We start from the raw sequence: 27415 nt of genomic DNA on the forward strand, positions 1-27415 counted from the left end.
GCATTTAAAGACACTGATCATGTAAGATTTGTCTATCCAGTTAGAAATTAAATTTTCTAGAAAATCCCCACAATTTGCAGCCCTCAATTTGAAGAATATCTCAGACTTATGTGCACCTTATAGTCGTGAAAATATGGTACTCAGATTTTTGTAGGGGGCAATCTGGTTCACAAAGGAACTTTGTTCATGACCCCTAGTGAAGAGAGTAAAATTCAAACATAATAGTGCTCAGTACTCGATTGAAAGACTTTTTTTTACCAAGCACTCTCTCTCCCAGTCCTCCCAGCTCCATGTAAGCATTTTGAAAGGCCTCTTTCATTTCCTCATCCATGGGCTGCTCTTTGCCTTGCAATAAAATAGTGGCGCAGCGATCCAAAATCCTTTCAGGGGCTCCCTTCATCACCAGCAAGTAGCGGTTGTCATTGGGGTCCTCAGTCTCGTGCACGGAGAGCTAAGGAGGGTAAACGCAAGCCAATGTTGAAACGGGATGTTTCTTTTATGAATGTGAAATATATTGTATATTGTCCCCACTTACTTGGTATTTGTTGGTGGAGTTGAAGGGGATCTCGGCCACCTTCTTGTTCTTGTCTCGCATCGTCCGGACTGAGCCACAAGACAGCTCGATGCACTTGAGGAGGGCTGACTCAGACGCGTCGCCTGCTACGTCGCGTTTCAGGATGGCCACGGAGTCCTGTCCTGCCTTGAACTGAGCGCGGTTGCACAAGGCGGCGACGCGGGCCAGAGACTGCCACGTCACTGAGCTCTTGTCAAATGAGGCACCTGGAGAAAAAACAAAAGTAAAATTTAGCCTCATAGTAGAAGATTACAATTATAAAATTCAAACAAAAAAAGTAACCGATTCAAGTCAACCGTATGTTAATAGCAGTAAAAAAAACTAAATTGCTATAAATACAGTAAACCCCTGGGATAATGGATATTTACAGTATGGCTTTCCCCCTACTATATGGCATCAGCAACAAATTATTTGACATGCCCAAAAATGTATTTTAAACCTTGCTGTGCTCATGTGTATGGCAAGTTACATCTCTATATATAAGATGCTGGTCTGCTATTGCTTTGCGTCTCTGCATCATGACAGTGCTGATATGCTATTGGCTAAATTCCTTCCAAAAATGCCTTTTCTTTCTTTCAGTTCTGAATCTTGTGTCATTCATAAAGACGTTGTAGTCTGCAATACAAGACTATATTTTTGTACTGTATTTATTTATTATGAGTCTCAAGGGTTGCTGTGATTCTAAAGAGGAAAGTATGAAGATGATAACCATGGAAATGAAGCTTGTGATTATCAAAAAATCTAAAGAAGGCACGGAATGGCGACTCTCGCCATGTGGCATGGCGGTAATCAATCAGTGATCGGCGCTATTATTTAAAAAAAGAAAGTTTTTCAAGCAAAGAAATGGTTTAAGGGCATGATAATCCTCGCATGTGGGCGTTTTAAAATCTGTTTCATTTTTAGTCCGCTGTCGCGTCCCCTCCACCGCACCTACCCGCTACTCCACTGTACAGCTCAAGTCACATCCCATCACATTATGTGCCTCTCATTTTATGTTTACTGTGCGGTAATCTAATTCTCACATGTATTTGTTTCACGTTCTCATACTCTTTTCATATCAATTAAAACAATACTATACTGTACTCTTGAGGAGCTGGATACGGATTAGTACCTTTACATTAAAAATGCGTCTCTACTAACAAAGTTTTCAAGTTACGAAGCTACTCGCAGAACAAATTAAATTCATAAGTAGAGGTACTGTATTTTAATGTTTTTATCTGGGGTGCTGGTGGTTCAGGAGGCACTAGCTAACTATAGGTTTCTATCCCCTGCCTAATGGCTATTTCACTTTGCCTTATAAACAGATTAATGTTGTACCCTGGGAGTCTACTGAACTGCTCTAAACATCACCTACACATTTAGTAAAATAATTTTCCCATTTGTCCTGGACTATTCCTTCGCTCACCAGACTGGTCCTCGGTGGTGTCCGCCTCATGGATCTGGTTGTCGAACCACATGTGGGCCACGGTCATCCTATTCTGGGTCAGGGTACCAGTTTTGTCGGAGCAGATGGTGGAAGTTGAGCCCAGCGTCTCCACGGCTTCCAAATTCTTCACCAGACAGTTCTTCTTTGCCATACGCTTGGCAGTCAGCGTCAGACACACCTGGACGCGGAATGTTTTCAGGATTTCTTTTCCGTATAAAACTAAACAAATGCAAAATGAGTCTCACTCACAGTGACAGTGGCCAGCAGGCCTTCGGGCACATTTGCAACGATGATGCCGATTAGGAAAATGACAGCTTCCAGCCAGGAGTAGCCCAAGATGATAGCCAGGATGAAGAATGTAACGCCAAGGAAGACAGCTACGCCAGTGATGATGTGGATGAAATGCTCGATTTCCTTGGCGATGGGGGTCTTGCCCGTCTCGAGGCCGGACGTTAGGGTGGCGATGCGACCCATGACTGTGCGGTCGCCGGTACAGATGACAATGCCACGGGCTGTGCCTGGTTTGTGCAGAGGAACAGAGAATGTTTCTGTCAGTTGTAAAATAAACTCGGGAGAAAAATGGTATTATCAATACAAAAGCTGCAACTAACCACTATTTTGAAAGCCGTCTAGTCACAGACGATTGAAGAAATTAGTCGAATAATCTGAAGGTTATACATTTTTTTCTTAATTTTAGCATGCAGTTGATTTAACGATGTTTACATTGATGACTTCACCCCTCTTGAGGGATATGACCAAGGTAGATAGATAGTATAAATTGATGACACAAGAGAAAATGGATACTATAAAATAATACATTGCGGATTTGTAAAACAAGTGCAAAAAAGGCTAAAACCAATTGGGCGCAGAGCTTGGTCAGTAGAGAGATGAATTTAAAAAAAAAAAAACCTCAGTCCATTTTTGAGGGACAAATCAAGTAAACCTTTTTATCCCTGTAAACTAAAAACAGGTTCATTCGCAGCAGTAAAACAGTAAACAAAACAAACATGTGCATTCTGTAGAGTAGATTGAGTTGTAAACTGCATACTCTATAACAAAAGTACTTAATGATTCTCAAAAGTTTGAAATCAAACAACTGACGTTTGTCGTTTTTAACCTTTAACAACTGAATGACAGTTAGCATGTATTTAAATTCACATATGTTTGTAAAGCACAGTCTGGCATAATGGTCAAGCTTTCTTTTATAGGCGAGTCAGACTGTCTTGGTCAACTATCCGATGTGCTTTTTAAATGTCCCTGCATCACTCATCTACTGCCATGATACGCACAGTCTACTTATCAAACTTTGGAAGTACTTTTGTATTCGCCAGATCCAGGCTAAAATGCTCACAAAGTTAAGAAGTTTTGGTAACCAACCTAATGTTGACGTTGCTATTTCTGTATGTTTATGTTACCGCTCAAAACATAGAATGTATTGCGCATGAGTGACTCTCAGCGGAGATTGTATTAGTGTAGCATTGCCTCGCTTTTGAAAAAATATAAAAAATGAAAAAACGTTTGTCTACAATAGTTAACAATGGAATTAATTTATATAATCAATTTTGTCGACAAGGTTGACCAATAGCTGCATCCCTAATAAATACACACGTATGCTATAATTATGACAGTTGAGCTGAATAAATGGATCCTTACCATAGTAAGTTTCTCAGCAACCGAGCATGTCAAAATGAATTTACCTTCCACACAATTGGTAGAGAAGAACGCCACATTTCGGGTTTCCAAGGGGTTGTCATGGGTACAGTCAGGTGACCTGCTTTGAGGCTCAGATTCCCCAGTCAGGGAGGAGTTATCAACCTATTCATTTGTGAAAATTGTGAGTTCGTATGGTCTTGTTAATGGAAAAGGTCATGGTCCAAAAGCTGCTCACCTTGCAGCCATGGGCTGAAACAACTCTTATGTCAGCGGGAATCCTGTCACCTCCCTTCACTTCGATCAGATCTCCGGCCACTACTTCTTCAGCGTTGATCTGAACCTTCTCGCCCTCTCGGATAACCAACGCTTGCTGTCATTGAAATAGACGTGGTGAGCGCTTAATATGAATAACCATAAATTAGAAACCTTTGCGACATGATACCTGAGGCACCATGTTCTTGAAAGACTCCATAATTTTGGAGCTCTTGGCCTCTTGGAAATATGAGAAGCAGCCGGTGATGACGACGACCGCTGTGAGCACGATACCTAGGTACAACTACAAACGCGCATTTTTTGAGCAAACGATCAAGCCACAGGACGGATGTTAGACTCACGTTGTCTCCGGCGGGGTCGTCTTCTGTGGCGGCCTGAATGGCGTAAGCCAGGAAACAGAGGATGGCGCCAATCCACAGTAAGATAGAAAAGCCGCCAAACAGCTGGCGACAGAACTTGACCCACTCTGGGGTGGTGGGAGGCGGAGTGAGTGCATTAGGGCCATCCCTGGCCAGAAACTCTGCTGCCCTTGCATTGGTCAGTCCCTGGATTGATTCACAGAAAATATACTTGTTTTTACCATTAATGACGCTACAAATACTCATGCCCTTCAGGTCTGAATAATTACTCATCAGAAAAAAAAAGTCTCAAAGGGATTCACACACCAGCAAATGACAAATACTAGTAATGTCATATCAGATGTCCTTGATAAATTAGTTTTACCTGGTTATATCAGTATCAGAAATTATTTTCCCCCCATTTTATTAACACTCCACTTATTGAAACATAAATATTTTGTTTGTTTGTTGTACATGATTCAATTGTTTGTTTGTTTGTACATGATTCAGATTGAATCGTTTCTTGTACATGATTCAATTGTTTGTTTCTTTGTACATGATTCAAATTGAATCGTTTCTCCGGCGCCGTCACGAATGGCAGCCACTCCAGCAGCTCCCGTGTTATTTTCAATTGTTCTCAGTTTTTTTCGATTGTTCTCAGCTTAGGGATGCTGCTGGAAAAGTGAATTTCCCTTCGGGGATGAATAAAGTATCTATCTATCTATCTATCTATCTATCTAAATCTGTAGGTCGAGGGCCCTGATTTGCTGGTTTTAGATGTTTATTATCTTTGACACACCCATCTTAATTGATCTGGGTGGCTATCAGAATTCAGTAGAACTTGATACTTTGTTTTTCATTAATTCACATGTTTTTAAAAAGACACATTGACAAAATGAAGGGTAGATATGCTCAATTACTGGAGTTTGACATAAGGTATCTACTAGAACTGTGACTTTTTACTTGTCTGCCAAGTTTAGTATGAGATAAGTACTTTAAATGGACCTTATAATCATAATATAGGGAGGAGTCATAGATAACCATTAAAATGCTACTTTTTTAGAGCAAGTGCAAGGAAAATAAATATAGAATGACTCCATTCTGAGGAGAAAAAAATATGGAATCAGTGCCTTTTAAGTAGAAAATAAAGACACGCCGAGTCAATTTCTTTTTCTTAATTGGGCACCTGACTTGGATTATCTCTGCTCGTTAGTCAACAGTTAGAAACAGTGCAGTTATATCACCTTGGAGGGCTCCTGGACTAAGTGGATTGGCAAGAATCATGGCTCCAACAACAGAGATCTCTCTTGAGACCAAAGACAGGATCCTCAAACTTCTTGAAGAAGGTAACTCTACTGGTATGGTTGCCAAAGATGTGGGCTGTTCACAGTCAGTTGCATCGAAGATTAGGACCAAGTACAAACAGCATGGGAAGGTTTTTAAAGTGAAGCGTACTGGTAGGACAAGGAAGACATGTATGCGTCAAGACAAACAACTAAAGGTCATATGTCTTGAAAACAAAGAATTCAGTCAATGTATGTGACAGAACTGTGGAAAATCATCTAAAGGAAATAGGATTTTCATAAAGGAAAGCTAAAAGGAAACCATCATCCATGCTTAAACATAAAAGAACAAGACTGCAATGGGCTAAGGAGAGGCAATCATGGATTGTGGATGACTGGATGAAAGTTATCTTCAGTGATAAGTCACACATCTGCATTGAACAAGGGGAGGATGCTGGAACTTTTGTTTGGTGCCGATCCGGTGAGATTTACAAAGAGGACTGCCTAAAGAAAACATCCAAATTGTCCCTAAAGTCCTTAATTATATGGGGCTGCATGTCAGGCAAAGGCACTGGGGAGATGGCTGTGGTCAAATCTGCAATAAATGCACTAGATGACATTGACATCTTGGACAGCTTTCTTATTCCTTCAATTGATAATTTTTTGGGGATGATGAACTCATTTTCTAAGATGACAATGCATCATGGTACAGAGCAAAAACTGTGAAAGCATCCCTAGGAGAAAGACGCATCCAGTCAATGTCATGGCCTCCAAATAGCCCAGATCTCAACCCAGATGAAAACCTGTGGTGGAAATTGTAAGAAAATGTCCACAGCAAGGCTCCGACTTGCAAAGATGATCTAGCAACTGCAATCAAAGAGAGTTGGCACAAGATTCATAAGGAATACTGTTTGTCACTCATCAAGTCCATGCCACGGAGACTGCAAGCTGTCATAAAAGCCAAAGGTGGTGCAAATAAATACTAGTGATATGTTTTGATTGTTATGTCTTTGTCTGTTTTTCATGATTCCATATTTTGTTCCTCAGAAAGGAGTGATTCCATTTTTTTTACCTGTGCTTGGTCTATAAAAGTAGCATTTACTGACCACCACAAAGTTTTTTTATTCATTTCTTTTAGTGTTTCTGAATGCCAAGGAGTTGAACTTTTGACAAACTATTATTTTTTTCATGCTTTTTATCAGAGTTTGTTCTACAGAATAAAATGTCGGATTGAGTACTTATCCAAGACTGATGATTTCATACTTTTTGCTAGGGGTTGTATATATCAGGTTAAGGTACAGTATATTATTAAAACTCTTTCTGTGTACAGTCTTTCTTTGTAAATATATTGTTTAATTGTGGGCACCTGCGGCTTAAAAAATGGGTTTTCCTTTAAAAATGTAGTGGGTGCGGCTTATAATCAGGTGCGCCTTATAGTCCGAATTTTATGGTGTGTGGTTGCCAGCCAGTCGTAGGGCACAGAGACAGACAACTCACTCGCTCATTTACACTTAAGGACAATTTGGACTGGCCAATTAACCTGACATGCATGTTTTTGGAATGTGGGAGAAAACCAGAGTTCCCGGAGGAAACGCGCATTAACGGGGAGAACATGCAAACTCTACACAGGAAGGTTCGATCTCATGACCTCAGAACTGTGCCGCACACACACACACATTTTATATATATATATATATATATATATATAAATATCTACTTGTGTGTAAACTATTATCTAGTTGTGAACATGTTTTAATAGGGCGCTATTTGGTCATTGCTTGAACAAAGTAATTTGGCGCCATCAAGAGGACTAAACCGATTTCACCCACCTGGACAATGTCCGTCTGGAATTTCCTGCTCACCTCTTCTACAGACATCTTGTGTTCCGTCTAAAAATGAAATAAAAAAATCAATGACAACAATAATTAAACTGATGATGTATGCAAATATTTAATAAGTAATTGCTATGCATGTAGTTAAATGATAAAAATGTTCAAATTAAATGAGAATTGTTCCTTCAGGTACTTAGGGAGCTCTTGAACTTGATCAAAGCAGAACTGCGCTTCATGCATTTCACCTGGCAAAGTGTATCGTGGCAACCAGGTGAGTTTGCGACGCAGCATCAAATTGGTGACTTCCTGATAGCAGGTCTTGCTAGCAAAGAAATGTACTTTTCTAACACAGTGTGTATCATTAAAATACTTTTCTTCCTTCGATGCCCAAAGACTATTTAAGTGCAATTAGATAGACAGATAGATAGATAGATAGAGATAGATAGAGATAGAAAGATACTTTATTAATCCCCGCAGGGAAATTCACACTTCCAGCAGTCTCCTTTGTTGTTTATTAAACGATTAACAGGATGCCCTCGGGGTTCTTTGGAGTAGTTGAGCCACAGCGGAGTGGATGACGCCAAACACTAGTCCAAAAGTTTGACGTCCCTGCAGCAGATGGAAATCTTTATGCCCAGGGATACACCACCTCGTGTTAGCGAGTCCACCTCCTCTCCGCTTCCCGCAGGCTTTCGTGTCTCTGGCTAACAGCGCTAAAGCCGGATAGCCCCGGGTAGCGCCACGTTAGCATCCGGGATGCTAGACGTGAGCCACTTTTCGATAAAACACAGCAAACTGCACTCCCTGTGCACTTTTTTTCACCAGCACAGCCAGTTCGTCTGTCTTATTTGGTAGAGTTCACATTTACCATGACTACGAACGGTATCGAAGACTTATAAAGCCGCTAGCCGCTTAGCTAAAAGCTGTATACATTATGTCATAAAAGTAAGTACACCTCACATTTCTGCCGAGATTCCATTATGATGTTTAATGGAACAACATTCACGAATAATTGCTTTGACACAATGAAAAGAAGTCTGTAACACTATCCACGATAGGGATAATAAATAATAAATGAATAAAAAATAAATAATGTATTTATTCATTTTTTTTACTTACAATGGGCACTTCCTTCTTCAGGTCGTCCATGTCCTTAGTTCCCGTCGCTCCCCCTTTCTTCTTCTTGGGGGATCGGTCATCTTTGTCCTGTGTGGTGGCAACGCGGTAACTGTCTGACGTGCCATACTACAGACATACACACGTGTTTGATGCATGCTTTACAACTAAAAGTCTCAAAAATATTAGCTTGGGGCCCTGGTGTCTGACGGGTTCACTCACAGAAAACTATAAAGAGAGCAATGATGACATAATAGGGATGGGCATCAAAAGCATTATTGTGATTGATTGCCGATTGATCAAGCACAATGAAGGAGGCTCATTTGGTTGCAATCAGCGGAGGTTTATTTGCGTCTCAACCAATTTGTTGTTTCAAAAAGAAGGAGTTGACAGCTCACATCAGCAGAATTATTTTGCTGAAAATATTTGAAATTCATCTTAGTGGAATGTCCATCCCTATCATAAAAGACACCCTTGAGAAGCAGACTTGAGGAGTCATTTTCGAAAAAAAAAAAAAAAAAAAAAAAAAGAAGCACATTTGAGCATTTAGCCAGATTATTTAGGGCCTGAAAATGTTGATTATCCTTCAGTTCGCTGTGCCCGCTGCACGGGTGTAATTTTCTGAGTGGATTAAATGAATTCTATTCATACAATATTCATAATCACACGTCAATCCCGCCACAATATACAATAAAGGTTTGTAAACACAATCCTAATGCCCCCACCCATGAGACAGCCAGGTATAGGGTAGCAATGTTTGTTGCACCATTACGCTCAAATTTTTAGATGTTCGTCATGTAAAAAGTATATACACGACCGTTTCACAGTTTGGGGTCACCCAGACAATAGTGTGTTTTCCATAAAGTTACATTTATTTTTCTAAATCAAATGAGTTACAATATCTTTAAGACTTACCTAGTACCTTGTAAAATTTGATCACAATAAAACAATGTATTTTACACATTTCTCTAACGATAAGTCTAGGTGTTCCCAAAGTGGCCGTTTGGAGACGACCAGTTCACAGTTCTAAAAACTTTGCATTCGTGTATTTTACCTTAGCCAATTTTTAGACATTGTGAACGAGTAGTAAATGTTTGACTTTGTTTCCAGAAGTCAATCTATGATAGTGCACACTTGCACTTGATAATCGAGTATACAATGGATCCTGGTTGCATCTACACACGCTTTTTGTGTGGTCTGATTTTAATACAGCTTTTACAATTGCATAAAATTACAGTCTGTAGTCTGTGCAGCCCTTTGAGAAACCTTGTGATTAAGGGCTATACAAAAAAAGACTTATAGAGTGAATACATTGTGAGGCAGGGCCCTGATTTTTTTCCCCCCAATTTACCTGAACATTTTGCATTTTATTTTCATTAGCTACATCATTATTTAGGACGGAAGCTTTGTACGTTGAAGAGGGAATATTACGAACAAATACAGATTACTCTTGCATTGTATAACTGGACCAATTTGGACTTGCACAGATTAAAAGGTCTAATGACTTAGAAGCTGTGCCAAAAAAGGCACGCCTCAAACCTGCTATAAGCTACACTGCAAATGAGCTAACCAAAAATAAGCAGCTGTGCATTTTTCTTTCTATCAATGATCCCACCATGATACACTAAATTAACGTCGTTGTCTCCCGAACAAAACTGCGCCAAAGCACACACACCTGCAGTTGACTCATGACAAATACATTTTTTCTTCACCTTGCCCCACAAAGTAAAGTCACTTGGGTAGATTCCAGCTTATAAAGACCGGACTTTCTGGTTTAGTCAACAATTGAATTTAGAAAATTGGCGGTTACTCTTGCTCAACAAACACAAGTGAACAAAATGCATATAAAACTGTAAACCTAAATCTAGATTACTGTGAAAACAAGAGCAGACAGGCCTTTTGAGGCAACAATGTAACCTGATGAAAGAAAAAAGTAAACTTCTTATACACAGCGACCATTATTTTGAAATCAAAAGTTAATGATAATCGTTAAAAATAAAGCTAAAAATAAAAAAAATGTGTCATTTGAGAGAGAGAGACAGAGATGGAGAGACAGACAGACAATCATTTGAATACAGAAACTGTTTATAGTATGTTGTAAAGAAATGTACCATATTTTCCACACTATAAGGCGCACCAGATTAAGACGCACCCCCCAAAAAATAGTCTTTTTTCATATATTTTTCATACATAAAGCGCACCGGACTGTGCAGCAGTAGAGTAGGAACGTCAACCAAACAGTCAGATGTGTCAGTCAAACTTCATCAATCCCTTAACGTTCCAACAGTTTCTGTACGATGTCACCAGGCACTGAAATATGTCATGCCACAGATGATTGGAGAGCTTAAACTCTTGGGATTCAAGATATGATGACCATTTCCAAATACAGTCATCAAAGAAATATCAAAATCAGTCTGAAACAAGATACTCCAAAAATATAAAGCCGGGATAGCTCACTGAAGACGTTGTCTAGCAACCATCACATACGCAACCATCCGTGAGTGTAGTGAATCCAACGGTGTAATTTAAGTACTCTAAAATACGCAAAATTGACGACAAATAAAATAAATCCGCCAAAAAGCATCTCCGAATCGATAGACATTGCTTGTTGCTAGCTGTCTGTTTAGCCCCATAAAATTATTTTCTCTAGACCATAGACCAACATATCTTGCGATTCACAGCTTTTTTGGCCAATTTACATACATACACACATACACACACATTTTATTTATATATATATATATATATATATATATATATCACCCAGCACACTCCTTTTCCATTGGAAATAAAGTCCGTGGCGTCTTACCGTAGTTGAGAGACCTGTTGTGACTTAATATTGATCCATATTATAAGGTTCATGGTCAGCTTTTTCAAAAAGGATGGCTTTTAGGGAATAAAATGTAAGGGTTTTGTCACATTTCTGCATTAAAAACCCCAACAAATGTGATCTGATCTTTTTCAAAATCAAACAGATGAGAAAAATTGTCTGCTTTACTAAAACCACGCAATAATGTATAGGTTTACATATCCTAATGAGGGATTACATGCAAAGACTGACAAAGGGCCAGAAATAAGTAACTGAACCCTCTGCCTGAGGAGACTCAAGGAGAAATTGAAACCAATTTTCACTCAATGATTTGATTTGGGTGTGTGCCCAATCGCTTAAGAGTGGCTGCCCTGCCCACTATAAAACACTGACCTCGTATGAATTAACTTTATTAGAAGCAAGTCTGAAAGTACCTCAAAAGACAATCAAGAATTGTTGATGTGTAATAAGCTGGGAAAAGATACAAAACCAACTCTAAAAGTCTGGATGTCTATGAATAAACATCCAGAGAAGCTGTATATACAGTGATACCTTGGTAATCGAACAACTTTATATTCAAACAAATCAGTGTTTGACCAAAATTTAGGGTAAATTTTGCTGCGGTAATTGGACAAAAAAAAAAAATCAAACCTCGAACACAGATGAATTCTTGCCCGGCCGGGTACCATAACTTTAGGAGAGATTGTGAGTTCTACAATTGTGGAGAAACTATATTAATTTAGTTGAAGTTAAAGAAGGAAATGATTGCCAGATATGAGAGTGATTTACGAGTGTCTGCTATTGCCATGTAGATGTCATGCTACTTCTGAGAATCAGATACACAGCACATGCGACAAACGAAATGGTGCGCAGTACAGTGGACCCTACCAGAAACTGTTGTCAACTGTGCTTAAACATAAACTGCAGTGGTATAGTCACGTCACAAGATCATCAGGACTGGCCAAGCTTATTCTCCAGGGCACAGATCGAGGGGGCAAGAGAGGAAGACTGTAAAAGAACTGGGCCGATATCATCAAGGAATGGACTGGTGCTAACTTTGCCATGACCCAAAAACCGGCCAGCAACCATCAGCAGTGGAGAAAACTGTTCAGAGTTGCCTCCTCAGTGGTGCCCAGAAGACCAAGCAGTTAAGGGATCCGTGAACCTCGAACCGATTTATCACTGTATATTTGAATGTCAGATACTCCCGGTAGTAAATAAACGTGTCATAATGGTAAAATGTCACAACACTATAAAATCCATTAAACAGGAATAAAAAGTTTGGTGCTCCACAATGTCAACAATTCTTCATTGGCATAGATGAAGCAGCCACAATACAAGTGGTGAGATTGTAAAGAAGTCCGGTGACAGACAAGAAGGCATGCATGCAACTAGAGACAAAAATGAAAGGGTAAAAAGCTGTGCCAGATAGTGAAACAAAGCAGGTGGCATGGGGGTAGGGTGTTTAGTTTGTCAGCGAGCCCGCCTCCAATGCTTTTCTAATTAGATATTGACCACTATCTTTGTCCACTAGCTCTGTGTCAGCCTCTGACCTGCACTGACCCCGCTCCAAATAATTGCACAAGCTCACTAAAGGTGAGAGTTTGTATGACCATCAGATAAAACCGTATGCGGTCTCATGATTGCGAGCATGTGAGCCAGTTGTTTTCCGATGAGTCACCTCCGATGTGTGAGATGTTGATTTAAGTGTTAAGTGCGTGACTGGTTGCGGATTCCTGTGATCAGGTGCACAAGAATTGATGGCTGTGGGGTGAAAGCATACCAGATTTGTTGCCGGTGAAACACACCCTCTTCGTTGAGAAACACTGAATGCACGTGTGTGCGCAGGCGAGGTGCACTGCAATCTTCTAATATAACAAGTCATGATATTGCAATACAACACAGACATTGTTATGGTAAAATTAAGAAGTAAAGTAACTCCGAATCCCCAACCAAAACCTACTCAAAACAAATACAAGCACATATATCATGCTATAACACAAGATTCGGCAAAACATGAAGAAAGAAGGCACGACGGGTAAAAACACGTTTTACGACGTAGGTGGTCTTAATCGTTGCTACACTCGTACTCACTCCAACCATTTTGTTCTGATCAGAGATTTAAAGAACTGCTAAGCGAAATTTGCATTTAACGATTTGGTTCAGTTTTGTTGCCTAAAAACATCAGCGATGTTTACATGCAGCCAATAATTTGTTTGGAAACGGATGATTGGATTTCTAGAGCGATCCAAATTCATCGTTTACATACCTAAAGACAAACAAATAACCCCGTATACATGGCGTTTGCAGGTACTGTATTCCAATTACAAGAGCGAAGCAAGAGCAAAGTCATTAAACTTTTGACAACAAAAAGGATGATTTCATTAATCTAATTTGAAAAATTCAATGAAGTGAGCTCCATTGCTGCATCCTGTGTATTCACAAAGTGTGCTTGTACGTGGCTTGCCAAAACAATATATAAAGATGGAGACAACTGTGAGATTTATATATATAGATGGATGTACCTGTGGCCTCTTTGCCATAGGGACAGAAAAAAAAAAATCAATCGTAGCAACAACAACAATAATAATAATATTAATAATAGTAATAATATTATTAATGAATGGCTCATAATTTTAGCAAAATTGTGAGGAGTTCACGTCAATTATTAAAAGGACACACAGAATACTTTAAGACACAGCTTTACACACAGACACAGTTAAGCCCTTCCTGCATTTGGGCGAAAGAGATAAAGACCAAGCTACTATCGGGTAGTTTCAGAGCGTTTCAGAAACAACAGGGGTGTGACACCAATGTTTGAGACCAGGGTTTTTTACCATTAAAGTTAGAGACAAAAGAGTAGAACGCAGTAAGCTAGAAAAGGGGGACGGTGCAGGGGATGGTTTATGTAAGATTGATTTTGTTTTTCAATACAAATACCTAGCTTCTATTTTGGTACTCAATTACAAAGGTGTTTTGATCAATTTAGTGCTTGAGATGGCAATTACAGAAACACAAAAAGGGAAGTAATTAAACTAAATATTTTTACATTATTAACGTAATTGAACTTGTGTGACCTGCACCTGCAGACATTTGTCATGATGACTGTTAAAAAAGCATGCAAGTCAAAGTGTTAAACTTAGTATATTGCCCAAAAAATAAAATCTTACTCCATTGGCAGATATGTTTGATCATTTCTTTGAATATTAAGATATTTGATCTTACTTCTCAAACAAAACTAGAAAAAGCCTCATTAATGTGTGCTAAACTTTTTTTTATGCAAACTGTGCTGATTTTAAGAAAAATTTCTTTACAAACATTAGAAAGAATATACCCAAATCAGCAAAAATAAAATAATTTCCCCAATGCTAGATTAGACACCTTTGCTTATTTTTTATGACACATATTTTTATAGAAAAAAACATTGAGTATCTTGAAAACAGAGAAAACATACTTAAAATGAAAAAAAATGCCCATTGCTAGATAAAGCAATTTCGCTTATTTTTAAGTATAAATGTTCTTATCTGAATAGGAAAAAAACAACAACAAAGTATCTTAAAATAAACCAAAATATAAATGAAATGAGCAAAACCTTCTGCACATGGGGAAATGATTTTTTTTTGATAGAAGTTAGTGTAGATATAAAAATATATTTTATATTTCTTCTTTGTTTATTTGATTTCATTTTAAATCTGTAGGAAAACATTTTTATTTTGTAAAAAAAAGAAGCTTCTTTTTGATCGCACTAACATGAATGTTGTATTAAAATGCATAAACGCATAAATATCAAAAAATACAAAGCCAGAAAAATCTATGTGCAGGTTTTTATTGCCATTGATAAAAACAAAATAACTATTGTTTACAAAGAGATTATATGTTGCACTCCGGGATAAAAATGTTACGATAGGCAGGGGGTATTTACGGGGAAGGAACAAATAGGAGTGGCAGTGTAGGGCTGGGGGGGGGGGTGATTTGAAGACTATTATGTGCCATCTCACATAATTTAAAAAAATGGTTGCTTTCACAAATAAAATTTTTAAAAAAACTGTAGTTCTGAGAAAGTGTGAATCTCACTGCCATGCACGTCCCTGTGTAACGTAATAAGCCCCTTTCTACTTCCAGAAAGACAACAGAGCCCTGTGTCTGGAATTACAGACACCCCTGCAGAGGAAACAGCTCAACACTGTGACATCATCGGCCACTGTCTCCCTTCAGCTAATTACCCTCAACAATTTGACCTGTTTACTCGAAAAATGGTCTCCAAATGCCAGAAGGTCAAGAAAGGAGTCCTGGGGGATTCACAGATTTGACATTTGTTGAGTGCCACCATGGCGACGGATGCTGTGGCTGTAAAACGTCCCCTGTTGGGTCGAAGAGCGACTCATAATTGATGCATGTGTAAGCGGACACTGCATTCCCTGCTCATATGCGACACGAGTGAGTATGAAAAGATGTGAGTCATTGGGCCTACTATTGTGCGTATTGGCGACGGCAGCACGCATTGCGGCAGAAAGCAAGAGAGAGACAATACTTTTGAATGTGTTCTTAAAGCCCCAGTGTGTACAGCAACCACTAAGGGTTAAAAAATACTTGGACAGAAACTTGAAAGTGCGCCTTAAAACACGGTGCCATTATATATGGGAGAATACGTTGGATGAGAATTGAAATGTATTCAGTATTTATAGGTGTGCAGTACTATACAAGGTTTCACGTTATACTTCCGCATTTGAGCAATTATTGATCAATTGATAATCGCTGGAACAAAGTGCAATACATTGTATACAGACGTTCCCCCACTTACGACCATTCGACTTACGAAAAACGGTAGACAGGAACATTTACCATTTATTTTGAAAAATATCCGGACATAGCTGTAAAATTTTGCTTTGTGTGCACCTTTTTCCGAGTACAGGACTTTACATTGTGGTGGCGCTGTGAAAGGTCACCCAGCATCCACACCGAAGAATAAATCTGCTTCCTCTTCTTAGTTTGTGTGTAAACATTCTATACAGTATCTCCAGCACGCTATGAACGACCTTTTTATTGTTTAATATCTCGTGCATCCATTCAATATGGTTGGTGTAAAGTGTAAAGAAGAGGCGAGCTGTTTCATTTGAAATGAAAATGGAATAAGAAAGCTTTATGCGGTTGAGAAAATGGTTGGATCGCTTTTTTCTGCCACTTTTTAACACAGAGGAGGGAGTCGCCTAACTGTTGAAGGTCATTTTCCAAAAGTCAGTTAAACATCACTTTATTTATCTTTATAGGGCATATTATTTAATGAAATGTTTATTTTTTAGTACGAAACAATACAGGTTACTTATACAAGCCTTAAACATACGTATATAAACCTTAAACATACATTCCATACAAAATATATCACTGAAGCAACATACTAACAAATTAAACTTACCAACGATTGTACGGAACCTTATCTTGTTCGTAAGTAGGGCAGCGTCTGTACAACAGAATCCAAACCCGGGTCGTGGTGGTGAGGGCGCAAACACTTAACCTCCAGTGGTACAGGTGACGTATGAGAAGGCATTAAAACTCATCTCATCATCACACCAATCTGCAGAGTGCATTCCGATTAAAAATTATCTCCACTTCTTCACCTGTGCATCAATACCGTAGCGAAAGACAAAGTCTTTCGACAAAATACGAGCCCTTTTACGTAGGCACACATATTAAACCGGGAGGTTATTGGCGCATAGGTGAAGAAGTGGAGAGACTGTGCACATATGTGTTTCTGGAACCATAAAATAGTATGATAATGAGAACCTGTAATGCCTTTTCATAAGTCATCTGTACCACCAGTGGTCTAGTGGTAAAGTGTCGTCACCTTCCAAGGGTTCGATTAATCATGAAACAATGTTTTGCAATTTTAATCATCTATACTTATCCACTGATTAATCATTTTCAAAATCACATTAGAATAGAATTTACTTCATTGTCATTGACATTAACGTTGTGAAACATTGTCTGGAACATTATACATGGCACACATGTAATAAACAGTTAAGAGAGAAAAAATAAAATCAGAATAAAGAAGCAAAACATAATAATTACAAAGTAGTGCTTAGAAACCTGGCCTAATATATAATAACAGCGCAATGAAAAAGACTAGTGCATTGTAACAATAGTGCAATGAAAATAATTGCAATAACATTTAACACCAGCAATAGACAAAACCCAATGTAATCCACAAGGTATATATTTTCACCGTTTCATGCAATAGTACATACGTTTTTAGTTTTATTTATCAAAAACAAAAAGAGAAAGGATAATAAGTTCTTGGCAATTGCAGGCATTATTAGCTGGGCATGTATCTAATCAGAAAGATAAATAAGATATGGGTAAGAAAGATGAAACTAAAGCCTTTAGCCACAGCACCTGTGCGCGCAGTCAACTTGACCTAACATTATGAATATCATTAATATGTATATATTAATATGTCACATATAACTATTCTGAGCATCTGCAGCTGCTGAGTGAGGCACGCAATTCTCTTGCTTCATTGCATAGGGCGATTGTGAGACCAATGATTCAGATTTGACGGGCACCTCAGCCCTAAACTATAGAATTAGTGATGGCATTATCAAGTTAACAGTGAGTCAAGCCACCCATAACTCACAGTTCACGGATCTCTTAACTGCATGAGTTGTCGGGGCCGGAATGAGGACACAACTCTGGACAGCTTCCATCACTGTTGACGGTTCCTAGCCTGTTTTTGGGTCGTGGCAAAGTTGGCACCAGTAAATTCCTTAACGTTGTCGGCCCAGTTCTTTTTCGGTCCTCCTCTCCTCCTTTCCCCATAAACTGTGCATTTGAGAATCATCTTGGCCAGTCATGATTATCTTGTGACCTGACCATACCACTGAAGTTTTCATCGGCTCACAGTAGACAATAGTTCTTCGTAGGGTCCAATGTGCCTGCTGATGGTGTTGTACAGAGTTTCGTTTGTCAAATGGTTTTGCTGTGAGAGTCCATGTCTCGAAAGCGTAGAGGAAGTAACCAGCGCTTAAATGAGTCTGATCTTTGATTTCATTCATATGTTCCTGTCCCTCCAGACTGTTTTAAGTATGGCGAGTGCGGTTGTGGTTTGAGCTCTCCTGGCCATGATTTCTGGTTCTGCCCCCTCTTCTGACATGTCAACTCCAAGATATTCAAATATGATGAGTTTCTAGCTCTCTTTGGTTGATAGTGATGTTTGAGTTGATACTTTGGGGATTTTTGGTCATTACTTTTGTCTTTTCTGTGCTGATTTGCATCCCATATTAGCCTGATGCTTTGTTCAGGAGATTGACCAGACCTCTAACTTCCTGTCAGTCTCCTGCCAATCCGGCAATATCATCAGCAAAACGGAGGTTGGTGATGTTGTGTTCCCCAATACTGACTGTACCTTCGTGTTTCCCCAGAGCTCTGGAAATCCTACCTGGGAAGATGTTGAACAAAGTTGGAGAGAGAATGTAGCTTTTGTCTCACACAGACTGTAGTTCGAAACCACGCTCTTATGGTACCAGTGATTAGGACAGCACCGAACTAGTTTCTGGCTGATGTTGTACTTCCGCATGGTGGCCCACAAGGTGGCTTGCCATACTCTGCCAAACACCTTCATGAAATCAACAAAAACGTGATAGAGGTGTCTTTGGTGTTGTTGAAACTCCTCACATAGGCTGTCCAGATCAAAAATCTGTTCCGTGGGGCTCCTTTCCTTCCTGAAACCTTCCTGTTGTTCGACTAGGATGTTTTAAGCTTGTGGTTTCAGTCTGTTCAGTAAGACCTTTAGCATAACTTTACTTGCATGGCTGCTGAGACTGATGGTTCTGTAGTTGGAGCATAGTTGAATGTTTCCTTTCTTCGGTAGCATAATTACTAGCGTTTTTGTCCATGCAGACGGCCATTGATGCCTTTATTCAAAAGGTGCAACACATTTTTAATGACACGGATTAAAAATTGCTTTCTTGATCCACCAATCCAATAATGGATACGATTTTGGTTCATTTATTTATAAATTTGACTGTGCCTCACCAGCAATGTTGGGAATAACCCGGTTATAAATAACCCTGTAACAATTAACGCCTTTAGTAATGGCACTATTCCTTCCGTAACGGCCTAATCTAACTTTTTTATTGCCGTGACAACGACGATTTTCAGCGGCACGGTTTTCCGCCCTCCTTAGAGTCTTTTTGGAACATGTCACTATTCAAAATAGCGACGATTACGAGAACAGTATTTACTAAAGAAAAGGCGAATTGGTGAACGCAGCCGCAATCGACTCGTGTCATTCCCAAATGAAACAACTCTATGAGCCAGCTCTTGGAAGTGGGAGCTGGCAACCCACCAATCGAGATCCAGTCCCCTTCGAGACACTGCTTTCTCTTGTGATTGCTAAAAATGCATTTTTCCAGAGATTCTGTGTTAATGACATCTAATTTTAGAGTATAAAAAAAACGTTAAAATTGTTTCATATTTTAGCTTTTTTTTGTAGATTTATAAATATTTTAATGTTTGTTTCCTGTGGTCTTCACTGTTAACGTCCAAGTGTTAATTTTGCTTCATTTGCCCTGTTTTTTAGTTCGATTATAATGATACATAATAAATGGTAAGCCGAAAAAGATGGTTCTCTAAAAATAATTGGAATTCCTATCTCTTCAACCGACCAATCAATTTGGATTAAATTTATTAAACTCACTTTATTTTGCTTTGTCAATTCATGTCCCTTTCCTTTATAAACAGTAGTCAGCCATTTTATTGGTGGTTGTTTATGGATGACGTTGTCCACTTCACAAGCCCAGCATATTCAGTTTGTTTCTTTTTTTTCTTCCTAAACAAAAAAAAATTCCTTAACAGAATTGCTCTCTTCAGCTCTTATTTTTTTTGCCCAAATGGTAGGTTGAAACCTCGTAAGCTTAATTAAACTTGCGTTGGTATATGGATTATCCCCGCCAAAAATATGCGTTTAAAAAATAACAACTTGTTTTGTAATTACTATGTTACTGCAGGGATATTCTTGGAAGTAGGGTTGAATAGACTCAGTCAACTGGTAAAAAAAATAATTGTGCTCGAACATCACAATGACACAGCACTGGTGAGCTGATTTCAGAACAGGTCCGCAGGCACTTCAGCTGTCCTTAGGGGGCACTATGGTGCCTGTGGGCGCCACGTTGGAGACCCCTGCCATAGAGTAACGCAGTTACTAACTCAGTTACCTTTTGAAAGAAATAGGAAGTAACCATTTTAAAGTAACATGCCCAACACTGTTCAACAGACACAAACCTCACATTCCCAATTTTATAGTTGAGCCAAACACTGCTCACCAAACACAAACCTCACATTCCTGGTTTCATAGTTGAGCCCAGCATGTAATATGCTCAATGAGTTCAGTCATCTGAGGCTTTTTCTCCCCCATTGTTTCCTTTTCTAGTTACTCACGTTAACCACTTGCCTGCAGCAGGCAACGACTTTCTGCTCGCTAACTTTTCAAAGGGGCATGCTTCAGGGTTTAAAAATGTCTTTTTCAAATACAAATGCTAAATTGAAGGCTACAGGGGCCACAAGTGGTGAATTGTGACATATTTGCCACTTTAAAAGAAATGCATTTACAATAATCAAAAGGTCGAGGTTCTTTTTTCGCTTTAAACTTTGTGGCTCCTGAAACAGGAAATGTACAGTGTAAATAACTTGACTAAGGAAGTACAGTTATTAAGGACCTTTACTTCTTCTTATTTTAGTTACACTCAACTTATTTCACTTACTCTCAAAACAAACAATGCACTGACCACTATACCAACTCTCAGAACACAGTTCTATTATTTGAATCACAATGGAGAAAGAAAATTCCTGAATAAAGTATTTCACTATCAATTAATATTGACATTATGATGGTAGCTTGACTTTAATAAGTCAAATTCCATCATCGAAATTACTTTTAAAATAAAAAATATGAAGTCACAACGGAGTTTTGTTGAAGTATGCTCCTTAAATTAAATTGTCTTATCCTTTAAACGACTTACAAATATTCACATTGGATGTCATTGTCACATATGGTAGACAAAAACAAAGCTAATCCGCCAAAAACGAAATATCAGAGCACCTGTGAATGATTGATATTCATCAAGTAGATTGAATCGAATATAATTAACTTTACTGTCATTGATTACAACATAGTGGCTATATCTATGCTATTTTTTTACCCGTGTATTACTAATTTTAGATATTTTTTAGTACATGTTGTATAAGTGAGTTGGGATTTTTTTTTTTACAATTGAATATAAATAGAGAGGCATTGTCTAGGAAGTACACTTTTATTACAAAAATATACAAGGGGCCACAAGAGGGGGAATTACAGAAATTATTCATCTGGTGATTATGAGTTTAGTGTATCGATGCGATTGCGTGCAAGCAGAGATCTGTGACCTTCCAAGGTTATCAGACCATCTGCTGTTCCTTGCAGCAGGACACAGTTCCCTTTGGGATATAGTACAGGGGCTCCAAGAAGGAAGGGTTTAGCTGTTGGGATTAGCGATACGTGGGATTAGCCCACTGGGTTAAATCTTTTACAGTGCTAAACAAACACATGTTTTGATAGGGTCGCATAGCATAGTCACTAACAAACTCCTACTACTAAAACTAGTTGGGATTAGGATGGCTGGTTCACATTGAAGAGTTCTTCATTTTGAAATGGAGTAGAGGGCAGTTTGGATGGTTTCAAGGTTAAACTGCCTACATCAATTGCAATTTACTTTTGGAAGATAGGGTAACTGGTGTGTAACGGTAATGCTAATAATGAAAGATCAGGAAAACATTGGTTAAGTGCTGCTCCGTCCCTGTGCCTACATAGTCAGTACTTTATCATAACAAGTAATAAGACTAAATATTCCTTTTAGGTTGATCAAAGTCAAGTAATTCCAATTATTTGCTTGATTTTTTTCTTACAAAGTAAATCACCTTTCCGTGTTCCTATTCCATGGCTATTACTATTCTTCTCTTACGATCTGGTTATAAATTACAAAAGAAAATTAACAGTGATATTTTTTGTAATTCTGGTATACATACTTATGATTTGACTATTGTTTTTGTAAAACTAAATTATTTTGTACTAATTGAGTTAGCGGACTCAAAAAAAAAGGGGGGGGGGCTTTCAAATGAGCATTAGCACCCATACCACTCAGTTACTTATGAAAATATAAATTGTATCAGCTGATGAGTCTTGAAGACCTGTTTGAATGATAGAAAAAAAAAACTTAAAACTCAATGTCCTTACATATTGTTTGGACAAGTGGCTATGTCAGTTGTGAACATCAAAATACAACCAAGGCCTACTAAAGCACTGTGAGGTTGGGTCATTTGAGGGAAGTCTATTTTTGTACACTGTAGAAGAGTGCAGGTCAATAGTTCTATAAACTAAATGCATTACATATTTCCATGTAGAGTTATACTGTGGGCAGTATTTAGAGAGACACGGAAGGCATTAGCTAATTAACATAGATCTGTTTCCTTCACTATATGACAATTTCTCTTAATAAGCCCCACCTCATAGCGGATTCACGTCATATCCATGGAATTGTTTTCTAGGATAAAAAAATATTACGTGCTACTGTTGTTGTAGTGAGGACGAAGGGCATACCAGTACATGGATGGGCCTTACACTGGATAGTATATCAAAGTGATAGAATAAACATTCCACTGGCTCTCCACAGAGTTAAACCTCAGTTGCTCCGCTTGGTTTAGTCACACCTTTTCTTCAAACACATTCAAACTTTAAAATGTAAACATCTCCAGGACAACTCCTTGTTGTCAGGCAACCTTGACGCGGTCTCAAGGTATTCGCTATGTTCATAAGGTAACGCTTAACAAAGGGAACAAAGCAGCGCTGACCTTTTCTTTTTAATTGCATTACATAAGCTATCACAGAACTGTTATCACTGATGCTAAATGTAGCCATTCTTTTTTTTGCTGACAACGCTTCATTAGAGGACAATGCTTTGGTACAGCAATACTTATTGATCAATGGGATTTAGAGGGGGCCTGACTTAAACTGACTACTGGGGGAAAATGCGCCTTATCTGATTGACAAAGAGCAGTGGTCTTCGGCAGGCGGACTCTGGTCTGGATCCAAACATCAAAGACAGACTTATTATTAGATTATTAAATTACTTTAGCGAATGTTTAGTATTTAAACCTCTGAGGACTCATTGTAGTCTTATTTTGGCACACACAGCTGTCTGCTATCTTTTGCAGTCATTGTCATGAAGCAAACACATGTATTTCTACGACTCCTAAGTGACACTATATCCCTTAGAATTAGTAAAAGAAATGTTGATTACATAAACTATCCCCAAAAAGGGTAGTAGAGAAAAGAAACGTGTTAAAGTTTGTGGCTTCTTTCTGTAACTTGTTTACTTGTGTAGCATAGCTGCAGCTAAGGATGGGCAATATATCATCTCATTTCCAGGAGTCGGCAGCCTGGATTTACCACATAAATACACCAATCAGCTCGGTAGGCTAGATGGAGACTGGGAGGTCGCTGGTTCAAGCCTCGGCCGAGTCATACCTAAAACTTGCAACATTGGTACTCATTGCCTCCCTGCTTGGTGCTCAGCATTAAGGGTTGGAATTGGGGGGTTTGGTCACCTAATGACTAAAATGGCTGCGCCCTGTTTGGCTGCGGCTGCATCGGCTCGCTACAGTTTAACTGTACGGGTCAGGTGTATCGACATTTCGTTCTGTGTGCATTGTTAAAAAGAATGACAATAAAAGTAAATTCTATTCTTCTAATTCTAACCGAGTTGCTAACATTAGCAGCTAGCATGGCTGACCCAGCTGCCTAAAATTAGCAGCCAGCACTAGGGGCTTTCCTGAGTTTCTATAGCATAGCATGGCTAAAGCTAAAGATGGACAATATAGTATATACTTTTCAGAATCAGCCAACCTGATTTTCTACATAAATACGCTGACTGAGTTGCTAGCATTATGTCAAGAAAAAAGTGTTATTTGTTTTCTGTATTTTTGACATATGATAATTATAATGGATATTAAAAAGCAAAATATTGGAGTGTTGCAGCCTTATTAAAAAAGATGAAAGATGTTATTGTATGGAAGCATAATTTGAAAAATGACAAGAAAACATTGCAAACTCTTTTTGAAAAGTACCATTTAGCATATCTTACAGGAAAATACTGTTAAAAGCAAATTGTATTTAACATTTTTGTTTTTTCATAAAAAGCTAAAGTGGAAAACTGAATCCAAGGAAGAAAAAAATTCTCTATAGAAATCTGGGATTTCATCTCTGGGGAAAAAAAATCATGGACTCCTATGAGCTGCGACAACTATTCTGGATCGGTGCCGCAGATGCAATGGGGAAGGACGTGCAGTACTCTGCACCAAAACTGAGGCTGGGCCTTTGCAGAGGCTGCATGCATCAGTCGCTAACAAGGACATGTTTCCACCATGACACACTTTTCATAAGCAGGGGTTGCAGATGTGGTGGCTCAACACTTTTCAGCAGGCATTATGACCTTCTGACAAAAGACAACAACACTACTTCCTCCTTCATACCTTTAATCCATATTTTTGTATGACCTAGAGACCACACCCAAAGGAGATCCTGGATCTGACTTCCATCCCCATCCCATCTACTCTCCCCAATTACCGGGCCCCCACAATCCACTACTGTCAGGAAACAAGAGCCACCGTAATGTGAGCCCGGGGGTTATTATCCCGTAACAGGATATACAGTCAGGCAGACATCACCCTCCCATGCCTCTCCTGCCACCTAAAACCATCTCTACACCTGCACCTGTGCCCTTGTGTTTTTTTCCTCTTGTTATCCAGTCCACTCCCCATGCTTCAGCATCCGCTTCAGGGATGTGTAAGTGAAAACTACACACAGCTGAAAAAGAAGAACTCGTATCACTTTTTCCAAACACGTGCTCGACAGTCGCACATTTCACGTGCCAGCCTATCCTAGCGCTGCATTGGGAATTTCCACAAGCGAGGCCCCGCCCCTGATTTGACGCATCACGCACGTTGCATGCGATGTGCCCCCTGCGGCCTTGGGAAAAGGACAGCTGGCGCATCACTTTTTTTCCCTGAGTGTGCCAACGACAAGGCAGCTCCAGTACAAGAATTCATACTCTCAAATCAGTCTTTCATATTTCTGCTTCAGTATATTATGTCCCTGTTTTAACTCTGCCTCCACCCACCCTTTTTTTTGACGCAGCATCCCAACACCTCCCTCCGCAGGGACACTGCAAGGGGGGGACCCCGTTGACTGCCTGCTGTCACTGCAAGGACGGCTGTCCCTTTTGGGCTTGCACAGTCACATCACTGCACTGCATTTTGGATGGATGCAGTGGCGCACACACACACACATACGTTGCGCAATAGCTTGTATCTGAGTATACATATGCTGAGGCGATTTCTTGTTCTGCCCCCGCAAATACAAATGCATATAAGAGGGCACATCTTTTCCTGGTAATCTCTATGTATGCGGGGGTGTAGGGTAAATGTGTTCACTTCTAGCGATTAGTGCGTCTCTGTTATGTCACAAATTAAAGGGGAAATAAGCTGGTGAAGCGCTTATTCCCGGTAACCGCATTATGACGCATGGGTCACCGAGGGTGCCGAGGGATGAGAAGACAGAGGGCTTGAGGGACGATAAAAGGCTACAATGATGGAAGGGTTAAAGGGAAGCATAAATGATGGGTGGGGGGCAACATGGAGGTCATGGCGATAAGACCACTTCTCCGAATCAATTGAATCGGAGTCTGTGAAATGTGTATCCCCTGACCCAATCCCCTCTGTAAAGATGGTCAAGGCCTACATAAAATGGCTGGCAAGGTTACAGGATAAAAGTGAGGCCTATGATGAGACATAGAGGACACGGGGCCTTAGTCTTCTTCGGGGGACTTTTAACAACACTTTCTATGATTAAAAAGGTCACAACCAATTTCTGAGTCAGACAAGGCTATTAAAAACGACGAGAGAAAGTAATCTACGACCAATGCTCAACATGAACGATGTTTTAGAGAGAAAGCATAATGGTGGCTTCGATCGTTTTTTTTTTTTTGTCGCAGTGTGGCTGGAGGCAGTTCCGCATTACAGTCAATGTCACTCAGCCATGCGTGGGATTCCCACTCTAGAAAAAAATGACATCACGTTTCATTTCAAAATCCACCCCTGACCACCTCTGCGACCTATCGCCAGAAACAACCACCGGCATCTCCCGATGATTATTCACTGTCACGCTTCGCTCCTCAAGCCGCTTCGGGTGCGTGTCAGAACAGGGTCGAGGTAAGGTGTGAGGAGAGGAGGACGGAGTGAGGAGTGATGGACTTACCCCCATGTTGGCGCAGTCACTCTTCTTGTCCTCCTCGCAGGTTGAGAGGCGTCCGCTCCCGGATGCGGCGCCCTTAAAACGTCTTAGACGGGAAGGGGGGAAAGGGAGAAGAAAGATAAAATGGAGGCACAACCAGTCTTGAAGAAACACGAGGAGGTGGATGGGTGGGGGATCAAAGAGGTTAAGGTGAATGCGTCACCGATAAGTTTTGGCTCCTCCTTGGAATAAAACGTCGAAGAATACGCCCTAAAAGCGGGTTTGTGCCTTTATTTTAAAAGAAAAGACGCAGACTGAAAGGTAGCATCACGCACAGACGTATTGCTCGTCCGAAAAGGACCCGGCGTCACTAACTCGCGAGCCGAATAACCCCTCCTGCCCGGCACTCGTATTCCTCCGCGGCCCGGTAACAGCTTGCCGCAGTACGGCTTCTCACTCCGCCTGAGAAAGAAGCACGATTCGGAGCAAATGGATAAAAATATAACGACGCCCCGCCCCATCAGTTCTCACTACCAATGACCGACGCCTATACTAGTATGGACTCCATCCAATGGCCAATTGTAAACTCGAGCGTCTCTTCGGTGACGGCCAATGGGGGTGAGCGTTGTGTTAGAGCCGACTAATTAGAAACGATCTTAGCCCCTCCCGCTTTACTGCAGAATTCAGATGCTAACCGAGCTGTTAGCTATAGCTTGGCTAATCCTTTATTTTAATAACACAAGTAATGATTACATTTAAGTTGTCCATCTGTTTAGCCTTCCTTGAGGAAAA

General features: G+C 39.7%; 1 protein-coding gene across 1 annotated transcript in view; it reads right to left on the bottom strand.

The window, feature by feature from the left end:
• atp1a3b (ATPase Na+/K+ transporting subunit alpha 3b) overlaps positions 1–27093 on the bottom strand; it is a 36242-nt gene extending 9149 nt beyond the window's left edge. Inside the window, exons 1-11 of the mRNA XM_088326786.1 lie at positions 26648–27093; positions 8499–8624; positions 7377–7436; positions 4268–4471; positions 4096–4209; positions 3889–4023; positions 3698–3815; positions 2250–2518; positions 1980–2178; positions 536–780; positions 259–451 (exon numbers count right to left, since the gene is read on the bottom strand). Coding sequence (XP_088182912.1) covers positions 259–451; positions 536–780; positions 1980–2178; positions 2250–2518; positions 3698–3815; positions 3889–4023; positions 4096–4209; positions 4268–4471; positions 7377–7436; positions 8499–8624; positions 26648–26653 — 1669 coding nt within the window. The 5' untranslated portion in view covers positions 26654–27093. The remainder of the gene's footprint in view (positions 1–258; positions 452–535; positions 781–1979; positions 2179–2249; positions 2519–3697; positions 3816–3888; positions 4024–4095; positions 4210–4267; positions 4472–7376; positions 7437–8498; positions 8625–26647) is intronic.
• Positions 27094–27415: the final 322 nt, after the last annotated feature.

This window comes from Urocampus carinirostris, chromosome 2 (genome assembly GCF_059441175.1).
Source record: "Urocampus carinirostris isolate Australia breed hairy pipefish chromosome 2, RoL_Ucar_1.0, whole genome shotgun sequence".
Classification (NCBI taxonomy): Eukaryota; Metazoa; Chordata; class Actinopteri; order Syngnathiformes; family Syngnathidae; genus Urocampus; species Urocampus carinirostris.